The following is a 16,615-nucleotide window of genomic DNA, read 5'->3' on the forward strand; positions in this document are numbered from 1 at the left end:
CTCGCACTGTGCCCCTGCACACACTCAGGATGCAGACTGGGAGGAGGAGGGCCTGTGATACCTTTTTCTTTTTCCCAGGAAACTATGCCCCAGACATCTGTCGTCTTCTCCAGCATACTTGGGCCCAGCTGTAGTGGACAGGTGCAGCCCGGCATGGGGGAGCGAGGAAGTGGGGCCGGCAGCTCAGGGGACCTCGTCTTCCAAGAAGGACGCCTCATCTCTGGATCCCTTGAGGCCTTGATGGAGCACCTGGTCCCCACAGTGGACTATTACCCGGATGTGAGTGTCTAGGCCCTGGAGGTGGGTGGGACTGCTGGGGGGCCACCAAGGTTCTAGGAGAGGTTGCTTCTGGGGTGGGAGGGAGCCCCAGAGCAGGGGAGGGGCAGGCATCAGGGATCCTCAGCCCTCCTTGCCCCTAGGGGAGAGGAACCTGCAGTGACTTCCCTGTTGAACGCGCACAGCTGGGAGAGGGCTTTGATGGCACAAGGAAGCAGATACAGAAGGGGGTGGCACAGGGATTTGAGCTCTGGACAGGGTCCTCAGGTAGGAAGAGGAGTCTAAGGGGTAAGGCTGGTATCTTGGGATCCTGTTAAGAGTCCGCACAGCATGTGTCCTGTCCTTGAGCTGGGAAGTTTGTTTTGTGCAAGAACTGCCATAGTTCAGAAAGAAGGGAGACAGCCCTGCCATGCCTGGCCAGCATGCAGACCCCAAAGCACATGTGCATGGGTAGGACTGACCTTCAGCAGCAACTCAAATCCTCCCTCTTCATTTCAAGATGTCATCGGTACATTCTTAGAAAGAGTTCTTTGTGGCTTCCCTTTTGCCTCAGACAGGGGGCATCTCTTAGCAGCAGTGGTGTTGGGCCTGCTGGCTCCCTTTGGAGGGTCGAGCTGAAAGGCTGCTGCCACCTCCCTCCTGAGGGCAGAACTGTGCTCACTGGCCTTGGCAAGTCAGACACTGTTGCCTGGGAGGTTGGGGAGGGAGTGTCCCCCCTCCACTCTCCAGCTTGTATCTACTGGTGCTGGAGCCAACTCTGCTTCTAGGTGTTCCTGTCCCACGCCCCCACCATGTCACGCCTCCCACCTCTCTCCAGGGGCTCTGTCCACTCCATCCCACTTGAAAACCCTCCCAGAGCTAGACGGGGGCTGGTATTGGTGGTGCAGACCCGGCAGCTGAGGGCCAGGTGGCAGGGCCAGGAGAGAGGCCTCGAGGCCCTGGAGAAGTCTGGGGCAGGGTACGAACCTCCCAGGGGCTGGCCCCTCCAACCCCAGCTCTGCTGTCACCCAAGCGCTCTGTCCCGGGGTCACAGCCTGCTTCCCAGGAGAATGTGAAGGGGCAGTGGAGCATAAGAGTAGGGCTGGTGAGCCCGGTGGGGCGCCAGCTCATCTGCCGAGTTCCTGGATTTCCCCCAGCCTTCCCCGGCTGCCTCTGCCCCATGTATGTGTGCAGTTGGGGATGCGAGCACACCAGCAGATCTGTGTGCTCCTCAGAAATACAGGGCTCCTCCCTGTGTGCTCTTCTTGCCTTGGCTAAGAACTCCAAGGTGTGATGTTTGGGTGACTATCATCACACGTCTGAGCCATCTGTTTAGGAGGGGGCTGCCGACGAGCTGGGATCCCTCAGCACCCATGTGTCACAGTCTGGGGACAGGACATTCGATATGACGGGGGGAGGTTAGAGGAAACTCTGCTGTTCCCAGGAGAGTTTTCTCCATCAGCCTCTGAAGGCTGCATGAGGGCCTGAGGTTCTGAGTCCTGAGTCTTGTTCCACAAGACCTGTGCTCTCAGCAAACATGGCCCAGCCTGCTTTGGACTGTCATGAAGACCTGCCCCTTTGGGCCCAGAGTGGGGGTGAAGGGTGGTAGGCCCCCCAGCCTGCAGCAACCATGTAGGGGTAGAATCCCCAGGAGAGTTCCAAGGAGCTTCTCTCCTCCCAAGTCCAACCTGTCTGTAGGCCGGGCCGATGTGGAGAGCTCACAGGTGCTGACTGGTGTCAGACAAAATGCTTCAGAAAACCCTGGGCCCTGCTCCCTTTTAGTTCAAATCATGAGAACCCCTCAAAGTGTACTACACGGCCCAGTGACAAGGGCATAGGATGTGGGACAGAGGGGCCTTGGTGTGCCAGGGGGAGATAAGGTCCACAGTTTGGTTAGTGACTGCTTGGAGCAGTCCCCTATTGCTGGGTGCCAGCTCCAAGATGGCCCACCCTTCCCCCGACTGGCCTCCGTCGGGGGCAAGGTCAGTGACAATCTGGAGGATGCACGCTTGGAGCCTGGCCCTGGGAGCACTGTGGACTGGGCTATAGGCTCACACAGATTGGGAGAATCCCACCAACATCCAAGCTTGGGTGTTCTCTCCCATCGTGGGGTAGGATAGAGGGTGGGGGAAAATCTTAGCAGAGCAGGGCTGCTGGGGCTGAGATTGTCAGGGGAAGCCTCCGGGAAGTGGGATTTGATCTGTGTCTTGCCAGGGTCGGGGTTGCGGGGGCAGGACTTGGGTAGCAGTGAGAGAAAAGGAAGGGCATTCAAGGTGCAGTAAACTACGCAGAAGTTGTGGCTGCAGGCCTGGGAGGTGGCGGGACAGGCTCTGACCATACCTGGGTAGCGGGGGGGTGGGGGTCACACCAGGCCTGACCTAGTCTTCATTCTCTCTCCTTGTCTCTTTTCTTTAGAGGACATACATCTTTACATTTCTGTTGAGCTCCCGGGTCTTCATCCCTCCTCATGACCTGCTGGCCCGTGTGGGGCAGATCTGTCTGGAGCAGAGGCAGCAGCTGGAGACAGGGTCTGAGAAGGTAACGGGTGCTGATGGGGGCTACCTATCTCTGTGCCCCCAGCTCCCACTTGGGAGAGAAGCATGTTCGGAGCCAGCTGGCAGGACAGGTCTGGCTGAGCCCAGCAGAGGGCCTTCCCGGTCTGGGCAAGGTTGGCTTGTGTCTGGCCCCCTTGGCATCCCTTGGCACCCCAGGGCATGGCTCACCATGGGGCACAGGGAGCACACAGAGCCAAGCACTCTTCATGGGATGCTGAAAGTAACTGCACCTGCTGGGCACTCCCACCTCTTTCCAGGAAAGGGCCATAGCCAACAGCGTGCCAGGAATCCTGGTCAGCGTCGGGCCTCCCCCAGCTGGTAGAAAAGCCCACTCTGTGGGTGGGTGTCAGTTGGTAGCACTCTCAGGCCGACTCCTGCTCACAGTGGTTTTCAGTGACTTCAATGGGGCTCTTTGCCCCTGTTGTCTCTTCTGACTGAGGCAGGCTTTGGGTAGCCAGGATAGCTGAGGCATGTGCTTCAGATGAGGCTTTTAGAAGCCCAGTCTGGTGCAGGAGACGGGGTGGTAGGCATGCAGTCCAAGCGCCGGCAGGGCCAAGTCTGGGCCGCAGCAGAGCACATCCTGCCCCCGTTTGCTGCTGACTTTGTCCTCTACCTTCCCTCCACAAGGCCAGGCCTCCTGTCCCTGTGGGTTTGCAGCACAGGCCTCTGAACTGTCTCCTCATTAGAGGAGGCCGTCCCAGGGTGCAAGGAGACAGGCACTGATCACACAGGATTAGGAAAGGCTCCTGGAGAGACAGGTGGAAATAAGGCCAAGTCGGGTGGGCAGGGAGAGGAAATTATAGGCGGAAGGTCAGTGTGGGGACAGTAGGAGCGTGAGAGGAGCCTGGAGTGAGCCTGCCAGCCCTTGTTCGTGGTGACATGCACTGCAGGGCCACTGAGTTCAAGGCTCTAGCTCCTGAGTGTGGGGTGCTGTGGTCATCTGGGGGAAGTGTCCTCAAGGCCTCCTGGATGCCACAAGCACTGGGCTCTGGAGAGGAGGACTGGCTGCAGGGAGTGAGCGGCCAGCTAGGAGAGGCTCTGGAGGGCATGAGACACCACTGCGAGGGAACCAGCTGGGTATGTGGCCAGGATCAGGCAGGCTGGAGGCAGCTCAGCAGGGGTGGGGCAGATGTTGGCAAAAAGATGTGGGGATGAGTTGCTACAGGGCTGCAAGAACCATCCAGGTTGGGCAAGTACAGGCAGGCAGGGAGCTGGTCAGTGCTGAGGAGGAACCATGGTGGGCACAGAAGGGATGTGGGCACATGTGGTCATTTCAGTGGGACAGTGTGGGGCTGGGCACTGAGGACCGGCTGGGACAGCCCCACGCCTTTGGGACACCCACCTCAGGCCTTACATGTGTGGACCGAGGGCAACAGCAGGGGGCCCGCCCATCTTTACTGACCTGTAGTCAGGAGAGGGATGCCTCTGAGTGTCTACGCCCCTTCCTAGCTTCAGATGTGCTTCAGATGAGGCTTTTAACTGAGGGGGACAGGCGAGAGACTCTCATTTTTAATAATTTTACTCGGTTCTCGTTGTTGTTTTAAATGGGCAACTTCTAATTACAGCAAAGGAAACTAGTTTACCATGTCGTGGTAAAAGGACAAATTTTTTTGAAAATGGATTTAAGTGAAAGAGAGCTGAACTAAGGGGAATATGAAACATAGCAGTTATAAGAAAACCATAGGTGGACAGGGTGGGGGATGCCCTGCCTAACCTCACCCCAATACGGGGGAGGGCAGGTCCTGCAGGCGGTAATTGGGGGTGGGGGAGATGGGGAGGTTTCTATCACTTGTCATCTTCTTGCCTGCTCTGGGGGGTGACTTTACTCTATGCCCTGCTGCCCCAGGCCAAGCTGAAGTCCTTCTCAGCCAAGATTGTACAGCTGTTAAAGGAGTGGACAGAGGCTTTCCCCTATGACTTCCAGGATGAGAAGGCCATGGCCGAACTGAAGGCCATCACCCACCGGGTCACACAGTGTGATGAGGTGAGGTCTTCCTTGGACTCTGGCAGATCTTCTTGGGTATATGATTGGGGGAGGGGGTTTACACTCACAGAAGGGTGGGTCTTCAGGGACAGCTCTGTATGTGGTCTTCTGTGCTGTCACTGTTCCAAGATGACTGCTGGGTGGCTCTATTTGTGTCCGTCCTCACAAGACGTTCTGGTGAGTGCAGTGAGAACCTAATAAGAGGTTCTAAGAGCCTGTCTGCATTTCTGGCCCCCAGCTCACTCCTGGCCTTCTGTGGAGACAGGAAACCTGGGAGGTGCTCTCTGTGCTCGGCAGCTTCTGTCTGGCTGGAGGGCTTGGAAAGCCCAGGGAGACCTCTGGGCAGGGCCAGGGCTGCTCCTGCCCAGGGACTGAAGGTTCCTAGTCCTAGAGGAAGCTCTTCCAGATGCTCTCTTCCCTGCTGTGCCCCCCTCACCCCTCTGCTGTGGGAAGGCTGAAAGTAGTAGCTCAGGTGGACGCCCCTGGGAAAGCCATGGCTTTCAGACCCAGAGGCCCACCCCACAGGCTAGCCGGCTGAGTCACCCTCCAGGATAAGAGGAGCTCATGCTGTATTTCATTCTGTCCTGAAAGGCCTAAAGGCCCTGCCCAAATGGCAGGTTTGAGTAGGACGTGGGTTCAAAGTTAGGCATATCAGGGTGCCTGGTGGCTCAGCAGGTTAAGCATCAGTCTTTGGCTCAGGTCATGTGGGATGGAGCCTCACATCGGGTTCCCTGCCCAGTGGGAAGCCTGCTTCTCCCTATCCCACTCCCTGTTCTCTCTCTCACTCTGTCTCTGTCAAATCAATGGATAAAATCTTTTAAAAATCTTAAAAAAAGTTAGGTGTATCCTTAGAGAGGAGATGGGTTCCTTGGGAGAGATGGTGGTCTTTCCAGCCCACACCAGCACCTTCACTGTCCCCTCCCCCCACAGGAGAATGGCACAGTGAAGAAGGCCATTGCCCAAATGACACAGAGCCTGCTGCTGTCCCTGGCTGCCCGAAACCAGCTTCAGGAGCTGCGGGAGAAGCTCCGTTCACCAGCCATGGACAAAGGGTCTGTCCTCAAGGCTAAGCCGCCAGCCACTCAGAAGGACATCCTGGGCGTGTGCTGTGACCCTCTGGTGCTGGCCCAGCAGCTGACTCACATTGAGCTGGTCAGTGCTGCAGTGGGGCCCTGCCTGGGGTTGGGTGTATTCACCAATGCTCACTCAAGGCCACTGGACCTCCCAGCCCCAGCATCTTTTTGAACACAGTGCTGCAGGGCCTCCTCTGCTGGTCAGACTGGGGTGTTGCGTGAAGTTTACTTGCTAGGTCCAACCACTGCTTCTGGGTCCCTAGGATCCCAGCAGCCCTGTACAGGGGCTCCAAGATGGAGGACCAGCCCAGGAGGTTAAGGGATTGTTGGGGGAGAGCCAGTTCCCCCCCCACCCCCGTCCCCTCATCTTGCCTATGCTATGGGCTGGGAAGGTACCCTGCACCTTTCAGCCACTGCCCCAAGGCTTCTGCCTCACTCACATGAAGCCCTGTTTCCTCCCCTCTCAGGGCAGTGTCTTTCAGACCCCCATGTGTTTGGGGGGTACATTTGGTGGGGGAGGGGCAGGCAGGGCCTACTTACTGGCTGGGTGCCGTGATCAAGGGGGGGTCATGGCACACACCTGCAAGGTCCTGACTGCTACTCTAAACGTGGCTTATACCTTGACTGTGGGGCCTGCCCAAGAATAACAGACTTTTCACTCTCCTGTGCTGTCTCCTTGCCCATCCTAGGAGAGGGTCAGCAGTATTCACCCTGAGGACCTGATGCAGATTGTCAGCCACATGGACTCTCGGGACAAGCACAGGGTGAGGGGCTGCTGTGGGTTCTGGGGTGGCCTTAGGGTGGGCCTGGTACCTGTATATACCCCATGCAGGGAAGGGCAATCTCACAACCAAGTGGATATGGGTCTGGCCTGGTGCCTGCCCCAAGGGGTCAGCAGACAGCAATGCAGGGTGATACACACTAGAAGGGGGCCAGTGCTCCCAGGAGCCTGAGGAGGGGGGCATCCTGGGAAACCAGATCTGTCCAGTTGTCCACACCCCACCGTCACCTTCTGTCTCTTTTGGCCATGGCTCCTGCTCATTTCTGGGGGGTAGGAGTGGGGCAGTACCTGTTGGCAGGGTGCTCAGGCTCCCTGTGACCTGCTGTGTTCCTCCAGTGCCGAGGGGACCTGACCAAGACCTATAGCCTGGAGGCCTATGACAACTGGTTCAACTGCCTTAGCATGCTAGTGGCCACCGAGGTGTGCCGGGTAAGCGCTGCATGGCCCCTGTGGGTGGGGTGGCACTGTTACTTCTCCGAACCCACGGGGCTGCCTGAGACTCTGACTTCTGTATCCCTCAGATAATGAAAGTGGAGACAGAAGCCTCCATTGCCAGGCCCACCAACATCCCTGTTACCCCATCCCCAACCCCCCCCACCCCCTGGCCAATCTCATAGTGATTGTGAGACCATCCATGGAGTGCACCAGCATGGTCTTCGAGTTCATCTGGGGCTCCCCTATCCTCTCAAACTGCTCTCCTGCCCCTCTGCCCAACATCGAAAATGCCACAGCTGCATTCCTACCTCTGCAGCTCATGAGCACCTCCCCAGCCCTGGGTGGGACAGCTCTGAGGGCCCAGAGTAGCTCCTGTCCAGGCTGCCATTCAGGGGCGGGTGGTGGAGGGGAACGCTCCTGTGGTGGGCTCACCCTGAGGCTGTCTGGCTGCTCTCAAGGTGGTGAAGAAGAAGCACCGGACCCGCATGCTAGAGTTCTTTATTGATGTGGCCCGGGAGTGCTTCAACATCGGGAATTTCAACTCCATGATGGCCATCATCTGTGAGTGTCCAGGCCCCAGGGGCTTCCTGTCCAGCTTCTGCATGGCCTGCCTACCCCCACCCTGACCCTACCTGCTGTTCCCTGCAGCTGGCATGAACCTCAGTCCTGTGGCAAGGCTGAAGAAAACATGGTCCAAAGTCAAGACAGCCAAGTTTGATGTCTTAGAGGTAAGCACCTCAGCCTCATCCTGCATTGGCCTGCAGAGGGGTGGACCTACATCATGCTCTGCCCCCTTGCTCAGAACCCACTGAGCACAGTGCCATCTGGTTTCGGAGGGCATGTTGAGCTGGCCTGGCTGCTCTAGGAGGTAGGTAGCTGAAGCCCTCCTTGGCCCTTGGGACTTTAGTCAGCACTGGCATGGCCTAAAGCAAGTTCTGGAGAGTGCTTAGGAAGTAGTTTGACAAAAGTGTGCCCATGAGCCCCGTGCTAGATGATGTTAAGCTGACTGGCCTTTTCCTGGCTTGAATTCCTATGGTCCTGGATCATCTGGGTGGCCCAAGAGTAGACACTTATAGCCTTCCCCGATTTTTGATCACAGAAGCCACTTTCTGTAAATGTCTTGTGGACGTTGTCAGCTTTGGGAGGTGCTGGCCCAAGTAGAGGGACAAAGCAAGGTTCTGAAAGAAAGAAGTCTGAAAGACTCAGGCTCAGAAGGGCAGGGGAGAGGTAGGGAAGAGGTGGGTCTATGCGTGTGTTCGTGTGTGTGAGCTGTGAGACTTGTCTACAATTCTCCTGATGATGCTTAGACTCAAACCCTGTACTGAGCCAGGTGCCCAATCCTAGAAAAGAGGCCTCTTCTGATGACCATCCAGGGCTGTTCAGTGGGGAAGGGCCTTCCCATCACTGTTTTCCACTCTGCAAAGGAGCATTCTGAGCAAGTCACAGGGGCAGGGAGAACACTGCCCACCCCATCTTCCTGTCTGCCCACAGCACCACATGGACCCCTCCAGCAACTTCTGCAACTACCGTACCGCCCTGCAGGGGGCCACGCAAAGGTCCCAGATGGCCAACAGCAGCCGAGAAAAGATTGTTATCCCTGTGTTCAACCTTTTTGTTAAGGACATTTACTTCTTGCACAAAATCCATACCAACCACCTTCCCAACGGGCATGTTAACTTCAAGGTGAGCTCAGCCCCCTTGTGATCCTCGGGCAGGGTGGGGAGGCAGACTGTCCCACCACAAGGCAGGACAGACCCCTCAGTCTTAACCTAAGGCAGGCAGAATTTGTCCCACTAGAGCTGTAAGGCAGTGGTGCTATCAAAGAAAGGCCTTTAGGACCGAAAGCTCCAGGGTGGGTTGTGTGTGCTGTTTTTGAGGTACAAGAGTGTCCCCAATCCTTCTGGGAAGATGATCTGGTAATAAGGCTTGGAGCCACAGGGAATTTGTATTTACCCAGGATCCTGGTCCCAAGGCTGAGCTCAACAAGGAGACAGAGAAGGGGCTACTCCTGAGGGTCTGGGAGTGAGGAAAGCATTTGGGAGTGAGGCAAGAAGGGACTTGAGCAGGGCTCCTTAGAGGTAGCAGATTTCCAGATGGAAGCTAAGGGTAGATGGCCAAGGGCAGAAAGTGGGACAAAAGTGATTGGGGAGGTGTAGAAGTGGGGTTGTCCAGTGTTTACCTCACACAGGTTAGGGGTCGGAAGGGGTTAGGGATCCCTACACGGCCCCGAAGAGTGAGATCATGGCATGTTCTGGTTGGTGGTGCTCTTGTTGGGTGTGCCTGGCATACCTGCCTCAGCTTGGAGTTCCACATGGGGCCTTCTCAGGTCTTGCACAAGGGAGGCACAGACCCTGCTGCAGCCTGATGACCTAGGCGGAGGGCAGGACAGAGTGGTCTTGGGTACACTTACTGGCTCTGAAGTTACATCAGGTGCTGCAGTGGCCACAAAGTCAGCTGAGTAGGGACACTGTCCCATCTTGCTGGGATGCAGAATGAAACCAAAACCTATATCCCTTGCCCTAACGAAGGATTTCAAGCTTAAGGTGACCTATGAACATCTAGTTGGTCTTCTGTATCTTTAGAAATTTTGGGAGATCTCCAGACAGATCCATGAATTCATGACATGGACTCAGGTTGAGTGTCCCTTCGAGAAAGACAAGAAGATTCAGAATTACCTGCTCACGGCACCCATCTACAGCGAGGAAGGTGAGGCCCAGCTCTCTGTGGCAGCACACCCACCTCTCCACATGGTACATGTCACTCTGACTCCCCCACATCCCGAGCCTCTGCCCTCAAGGGATTGCCCTGGGAAGCAGGCCTGATCACAGTCCCCGTGCCACACTGGTGAAGCTCAGCCCATAGGGGTGAGTATATGAGGGTGGGCTGTGGGTGGACAACAGGATGAGGACAAGGAGAGATGGGGCTCTGGAAGCCACCTGAGAGGGCCAGAACAGGGTTGGGTTCATGCTACAGAACCAGGAAGTTTCTCAGCCCCTAAGCAGGAAGGTGGCAGCTCTGATGGGGCCCAGAACTCCAGGCAATAGAGACCTGTGATAAGGCTCAGACCTGAGGTCACAGTCTTTGCCTGGGCCCAGCTGCTCCCCTAGAAAGGAAGGGATAACTAGTGTGGTAGGCAGACTGACTGCATGGGGACATGGGTTCTGAGGGGCTTTTCATCTCTCAGCTCTCTTCATCGCCTCCTTTGAAAGTGAAGGTCCTGAAAACCACATGGAAAAAGATAGCTGGAAGACTCTCAGGTAAGAGAGCCCCAGGGATAGGCCTGTGAGCCCTTGAGACCAGTACCATGCCTGGGTCTAGAGGAAGGGAGAGGACTGGGGAGCATGATGGACATGCCCTTCTGAAAGGCAGCCAGGGGTAACTCCACACAGGCTGCCAGTTGGTGGGAGGCTGAGGGCTTCGGTCTCAGGGTTCCTGACCTTCCCCCTGATGGCTGGTTCTTAGAATCCAGGCCCTCCCCAAGTAGTGTGGCCTGCCCTCTACCTGATCAGGGGAAGGGCCTGCCAACCGCCTCACCATTTCCTTGTGCCCTGCCTACCTCTAGGACCACTCTCCTTAACAGAGCCTGAAGGCACGGATGCAGCCTGCAGACGATGGAGGAAGCACACACGTGCACTGAGTTTGAATCTTGATCGATAAGGGTTGAGATGAGGAGGCCTCACTGGTTGGGGTCCATTTTGTATATAACTTTTATGAAAAAAAAAAGTAATTATTTCATGCATCAACTTTTGGCACTTACAAGGTTTTCTTTCTTTCTTTTTTTTTTTTTTTTTGTCATTTATTTTAAAATAACAGGGCAGGGCCCTGATTTGGGAGGGGTGGGAAAGAGTATCATGGGAGATGGCATCCATGATAACATCTTATTCTAATGAAATGTAGATTTTTATTTTCTACTTTTATTAACATCGTATGAAAAAATATAAAAAAAAAAAAACAAAAACAACCCAACCAAAACCAATGTGAGCCCTGCCTGCTTGGACGCCCTTCCAGCCAGTGTCTCTGATGTCGGGGTTAGTGCCTTAGAGAGTACTGGAGGGCCGGTCTCCCACTCCATTCTTTTAGCCCTCAGGCAGCCAGTGCCGGGGAAATGCCAGGAAAGCTCTGCCCTGGGTGACAAGGCACCTGCTCTCAAAGCCTAGGCCAGAGAGAGTCCAGCAGGAAGGGCTTGGCTGGCCAGGGGGCTTCATTTGCATACTTCTAGAAGCAAACCTTGAGCACAGGCTTTCCAAAGTTTACATTTTCATTTTCCTTTATCAGGGATTTAGGGGGTTGGGGAGGGGCAGGGTGATATCGGGCAGCACATTTTCTGTTGGAATATGTCTGGCAAATTGTTCAACTACATTTTAAGGAAAAGAGAAAATCTAAAATAATATCGGGGGGAGGGTGTGATGGAATTGTCTGTTTTCCAGGCTGTGACAGGTACACTGAGCTGTAATGAAGAGAATACAAAGTAGACTTGAAGGATGGGGACATTTAAAGCAGTTCTTCAAACTCCAGTACAAAGTGAAAAGAAACAACTCACAAATTGGTATTCTAGCGGACTGCCCTCTCCGTTCCTCTAGGTCAAGGGCCTCCTTTAAGGAAATCTGAAACAGAAAATTAGACCACACTGCTGGAGCCCACTCACATAAAACTGCCCAGCATTTGGAGGTATTTTTCACACCCAAACTTGAGGAGTACACTCCATTTTCTGTTTTTCTGGCTGTGGGACGGCAAGTCCTGGTCCCTTAAAAGCCAGAGGTGGGCCATCCCCTCTGACTCTCTCTCCCTCCCTCACAGGGGGGCTTTCACTCTGCACAGGCAGATTTGGAGCTACGCACCCTTATTGCTCTCCGCATGCCTGGCTTCCTCCCACAGGAGCCTGAAGCTGAGATGCTTGAGTGAGGATGGGGCAGTTAGCTGCTAATTCCCAAAGCTCCTAGGAGAGCCTGGAGATGTGGTGGTGAGGCCTCAGGAAAGGGTGGCTCCGCAATCCACAGCTGATGGCGCCCTCAGCCCTGGGTGGAGCAAGATTATTCACACTGTATTGTCACAGTGTTTTCGCACTTTTCTGACATTCTAGATAGTACATATTGTATCTTGATAGTACATATTGCTTTATGTATTTGAGACAAAGGCTAAAAACTCGAGAATATATATTTGGAATACAATGTTAGAACACTTTCCATCTTGCGTTAAGGAGCTTTCATGTCAATGTGCGCTCCACTGGGTCATCAGTTCTAGTACCTACCTGATACAGTGTCTATGTTTGCTACTTTATTTTCCCGGTTTGATACACACCCTATGATGTTTTGGTATTATGAGATGAACTCTGAGTACAAAGCTGTACCATAACGCAGGATATCAGTTGTTGGTGTGACTGGACCTACTTGCATCAATAAAAGAATATGTTGCTCCCCTTGCCTGCCTGCTCTCTGCGCGTAGCTGGCGAGGCCTGATGGCTTGGATGCTGGCAGGAGGTGTGGGGATGTCTAGGTCCTCCATGGCCTTTCAAGGAATGAGCAAGGAATTCTCATCTACACAACACATTCTGACAAAGGGCTTTTCAAATAAATAATGCAAAACAAGACAAAGCATACAAGACACATGTTCTAGTCTGCTTTCCTCAAACTAAGATCCAAAAGTGTATCACAAGCTGATTGTATCACATGGCCCCGTAAGTTGGGAAATCTAACCTAAATAAGATTGTAAAGGCTCCTTTACTGCAGGACTGATCAGAACTGTCAGTGCCCATGGGCACTGGGTCTCTCCTGGGGCAAGGGAAGTTGGGGACACCTCTGGACATCTTTCTGCAGAACAGTCTGCAGAATGCAGTTCTAGATGGTGCTTTCTGTTGTGCAGTCACATTCAAGAACACTAAAGAAAGGAATTTTGGAAAGGGACTCAGTCTGTGGAATTGAAGGAAGAGAACGGAGATATTAGACTGGAAGGCAAACCCTTACCTGTTCCTCTCTAGTCTGTCCCACTGCCACCGTGTCAACAATGCTCAGGCTGCATGAGCTCTACTCTACAGCTCATGAACCTCACCCTGCTCCCTTAGCGCTAACTCAGTGCATCTGTAAATGCGTTCAGTGTCTGTTATACCCACTGGACCAGCACTGCCCATCAGAAAACTCTCTGTGCTGGAGTGCTCTGTATCTGCACTGCTACTGGTAACATACAGGTACTGAGCACTAAAGTGTGAAATGTGAAAATGCAACCGAGGAACGGAATTTCTAATTTTATTTAGGTTAAATAGCTAGTGGCCACCTTATTGGACAGAAGACTAGGCTGGTGGAGCTTTGTTACCTGCTGCCCTTCCAGTGGCTTGTGGAGCGGACAGCACACAAAAGGTGCTTAGGTGTTTATGGAGCAAAAGAGACATACATGAAGATGCCTAAATGGGTTTTGGGTAAATGACAACATTTTTTAAGTCTTTATAATTCAATGGAATTCTTAATTTCCTGGTAAAGTTATTTTTGAAAGTTTCTACCTACCTCAGCTGAAGAAGGTGCAGCCCATCATCTGGTGTGTGCCTTTGCCATGGAGCTTGGACTGGGAGTGGGTGCTGAGCTCACCAGGCTAGCTACAGTGCTGTCCTTCACCTGTGGGCTAGTCCCTCCAAGGCAGTGCTTCTCAAGTCATGGCTATTTGACAGCAGTGTCAGCAGCGCTGGAAACTTGCTCGAACTGTTCTCGGGGCCCCACTGCAGGCTCGCTAAAGGGAAACATGGGGGTGGGAAATTACCACGTTTTCAAAGCTTTCTTTCCTGCTGATTCTCACAGCCCACTTCTCCCAGGTGCAGTCAGCTTCACAGGCACACTGCACCTCTTCTAATACACTGTGGTCCTGCCCACATGCACATTCTTCCAGTCTCCTTACAGCTTCCCTGGTGAACGGTGCTCTGTGCTCTGGGCCCTACCTGTTCTCTCAAGTCATACCACTGGCATCTGTCTTACCCTTACTCTTGGCTTGCTGTGTAGGAGCCACTTGTGTAGCTGTGTGGCCAGCAACTAGCATGGTGTGCAGCTCCTAACACCACCATATGATGACTGAATGCTACCTTTCACTTCACACAGATATTTCAGGAACAAAAATCTATGTTACAGTTTCAGCTGTGACAGGAAATAAGCTAAGGATCTCTCCTAAGGCCAAAGAGACGTCTATGACAAAGCTAGATTATTTGTGAAATATATACCACTATACCTGTACATAAAGTATGCGTCATGTTCTCCAGGGAGGCAAGACAGGATAAGCATAAGAGCAAAGGAATCAGAAGCTGAAGTATTTGGATTTGAGTCCTAGTTTCCTGTTCCAAGCTGGGTATCCAGGGAAATGTTTACCCTTTACAGCTTCCATTTTCTCATAACTAAAAGGAAGTTACAATACTCTCCATTTCATGGGGTTGTTGTAGCGATACATGGCAGAAAGTGTAGTACCTGGTTCATCAGAAGCAGTCAGTGTTAGCAGGGAATTAGCAGTGGCACCCCTGATGAGATTAAACCCCACTTCTCCTGCAGAAAGCAGAATCTCCTGGGAAAAGTGAAACAAAGAATTATAACTGATTTTCTCAAAGGAACAACTGAAGTCCTGGTCAATATATTCTAACATTACCAATGAGCCACTTAAAGTGTTAAATTTAACAGGTATATAAACATATACGGAAAAAATTCCCACAAACTTGGGATTCAAACTACTCTCTAAATGAAAAATCTATTCCCCATATATAGGCTAGTAACCTTATATCATACCAACACAATTTCTCTTTTTATTCCCAGAAAGTAAGTCATGATACTGTGAAGAAGGTGCTGCCATCCCTCCTTGCCCAAATATCTATCATAACATACCTTAAACTTAGGTATGGATCTTCAGCAACAATGTTGAGGAAACAGTGTTGTCAGGAATATAAGAAAATTGGACACCTGGCTGGCTTAGCTGGGGGAGCATGTGACTCTTGGTCTTGGGATTCTGAGTTTGAGCCCCACAGTAGGTGTAGAAATTACTTAAAAATAAAATCTTAAAAAAATGTATGAGAAAGTTAGGCACCTATATCTGGCAACATGAGATTAAGTGCTTGCCTGTGGAAATCAGCTGCTCAAGTTACGCAAAATGTAAATACCCAAGCAAAACCCCAGAGAGGTTGAAGGAAACTCTGAAGCCAGCTTCTGCCTTGAGGGCAAGGATTATGAGCTTCCATTTTCAAGTCTACATGAGGATAGAGAAGAAAGTTCAGGGCATATCTAAGAAGAGGGGTCAAATAGGAGACCCCAGCCCATAAAGTTGACATCCTGAAGAACGACCCTTCACCATAACAGCGAACTTGCAATAAAATGCTTCTCCCCCAAACTCATTAAAGGGATTAAAGAAAACTGCCTGTTTTGAACCTTGGCACTGAATGGAGGTTGGGAAAATTTACCACTGATAATTTGTAGCCGCAAGTCAGTGAATTTCATTAAGTTTTGCAGCAAACATCACATTGATCAAAAAAACGTTAAGCTGAAAATCTAGTTTAATGTGGCTCTGAACTACGGGTACTATCTCTAAGTTAGCCAGCAAAAGCAAACATTCTGAGATTCTAGTTTTAAAAGTCTCTCCTTATTAGATGTGTCTGTTTAATCTACCTGTTGGATTTTTAAAAATTCATTTTCATTTCTTGAAGAACCAAATAAAGGTTCTTCCCCAAATTCGTTTGGTTATAATTCTGAAGAAATTACCAGAATGCAACACAGAGGGAAAAGACTGGAAAATATGAAATGGGTTAAGAAACAAAGGGCATGGTGGACACAACAACAGATCTAACATGTTCTCAGAGCTTTTGAAAGAAAGAATGATAGAGATAATAAAAATATAATAGCTGAAAATATTTCAAAATTGATAAAAGAATATTCCAAGGAACCCAAAGAATCTCAGGCAGGATTAGAAAAAAAGAAAACAAAAACAAAAACAAAAACCCCAGCACACAGACATATCATAGCGACACAGAAGAGAAATAAAGAGATCCTGAAGGCAACCATGGGAACAAGGGTGATTACTTTTAAAGGAGTATCAACTGTTAAGCTGACAGTTTACTTCACAAGGGAAATAGCTGAAGCCAAAAAAAAAACCCAGTAGAATAACCTCAAAGTGCTAAATAAAATTCCCAACCCAGAATTCTATACCCTTCAAAAAATATTTTTTAAATGAGATAAAGATACTTACAAACCAAATGGAGTTTTCTGTCAGCAGACCTTCACTGAAAGAGATTCTAAAGATTGAATCATACACTATATACAAAAATTATTTCCAGATGCATCATAGATCTAAGTATGAAAGGCTCAACAAAGACGAGAAAGGGAGGTTATAGGCAATCTTATGCAATAAAGCATCTAAAAGAAAATATGAAAATTTCTTCTTTACTTTGGACAAAGTTTGCTTTGTCAAAGTTACTTTAGACAAAGGTTTCTTAAATTGGGATGCCAAATCATTAGCCATAAAAGAAAGAAAATAATAAAATGGACATTATTAAAATTAAGAGTTTTTGTTTACTAACTGATAC

The 16,615-nt window shown here is 51.5% G+C and overlaps 1 protein-coding gene and 1 long non-coding RNA gene across 3 annotated transcripts in view; one reads left to right on the forward strand and one right to left on the reverse strand.

The window, feature by feature from the left end:
* The window catches only part of RASGEF1A (RasGEF domain family member 1A), a 41,845-nt gene that overhangs the window by 19,635 nt on the left and 5,595 nt on the right, over window positions 1-16,615 (forward strand). Inside the window, exons 2-13 of one of the 2 annotated variants that reach the window (XM_059398059.1) lie at window positions 79-279; window positions 2,671-2,793; window positions 4,657-4,794; window positions 5,725-5,946; window positions 6,557-6,631; window positions 6,985-7,077; window positions 7,542-7,644; window positions 7,732-7,811; window positions 8,575-8,766; window positions 9,666-9,789; window positions 10,268-10,340; window positions 10,646-12,497. In XM_059398059.1, coding sequence (XP_059254042.1) covers window positions 79-279; window positions 2,671-2,793; window positions 4,657-4,794; window positions 5,725-5,946; window positions 6,557-6,631; window positions 6,985-7,077; window positions 7,542-7,644; window positions 7,732-7,811; window positions 8,575-8,766; window positions 9,666-9,789; window positions 10,268-10,340; window positions 10,646-10,670 — 1,449 coding nt within the window. In that variant the 3' untranslated portion in view covers window positions 10,671-12,497. Of the gene's footprint in view, window positions 1-78; window positions 280-2,670; window positions 2,794-4,656; window positions 4,795-5,724; window positions 5,947-6,556; window positions 6,632-6,984; window positions 7,078-7,541; window positions 7,645-7,731; window positions 7,812-8,574; window positions 8,767-9,665; window positions 9,790-10,267; window positions 10,341-10,645; window positions 12,498-16,615 lie in introns of those variants that run through there. The other variant, XM_059398058.1, reaches the window with a different exon arrangement.
* LOC132016601 (uncharacterized) lies at window positions 12,010-14,666 on the reverse strand. The gene is made up of 3 exons (XR_009403952.1): window positions 14,520-14,666; window positions 13,578-13,797; window positions 12,010-12,098 (listed from the first exon to the last, which is right to left on the reverse strand). It is a non-coding gene; the product is annotated as an uncharacterized LOC132016601 (long non-coding RNA).

This window comes from Mustela nigripes, chromosome 4, assembly GCF_022355385.1.
Source record: "Mustela nigripes isolate SB6536 chromosome 4, MUSNIG.SB6536, whole genome shotgun sequence".
NCBI classification, from domain to species: Eukaryota; Metazoa; Chordata; class Mammalia; order Carnivora; family Mustelidae; genus Mustela; species Mustela nigripes.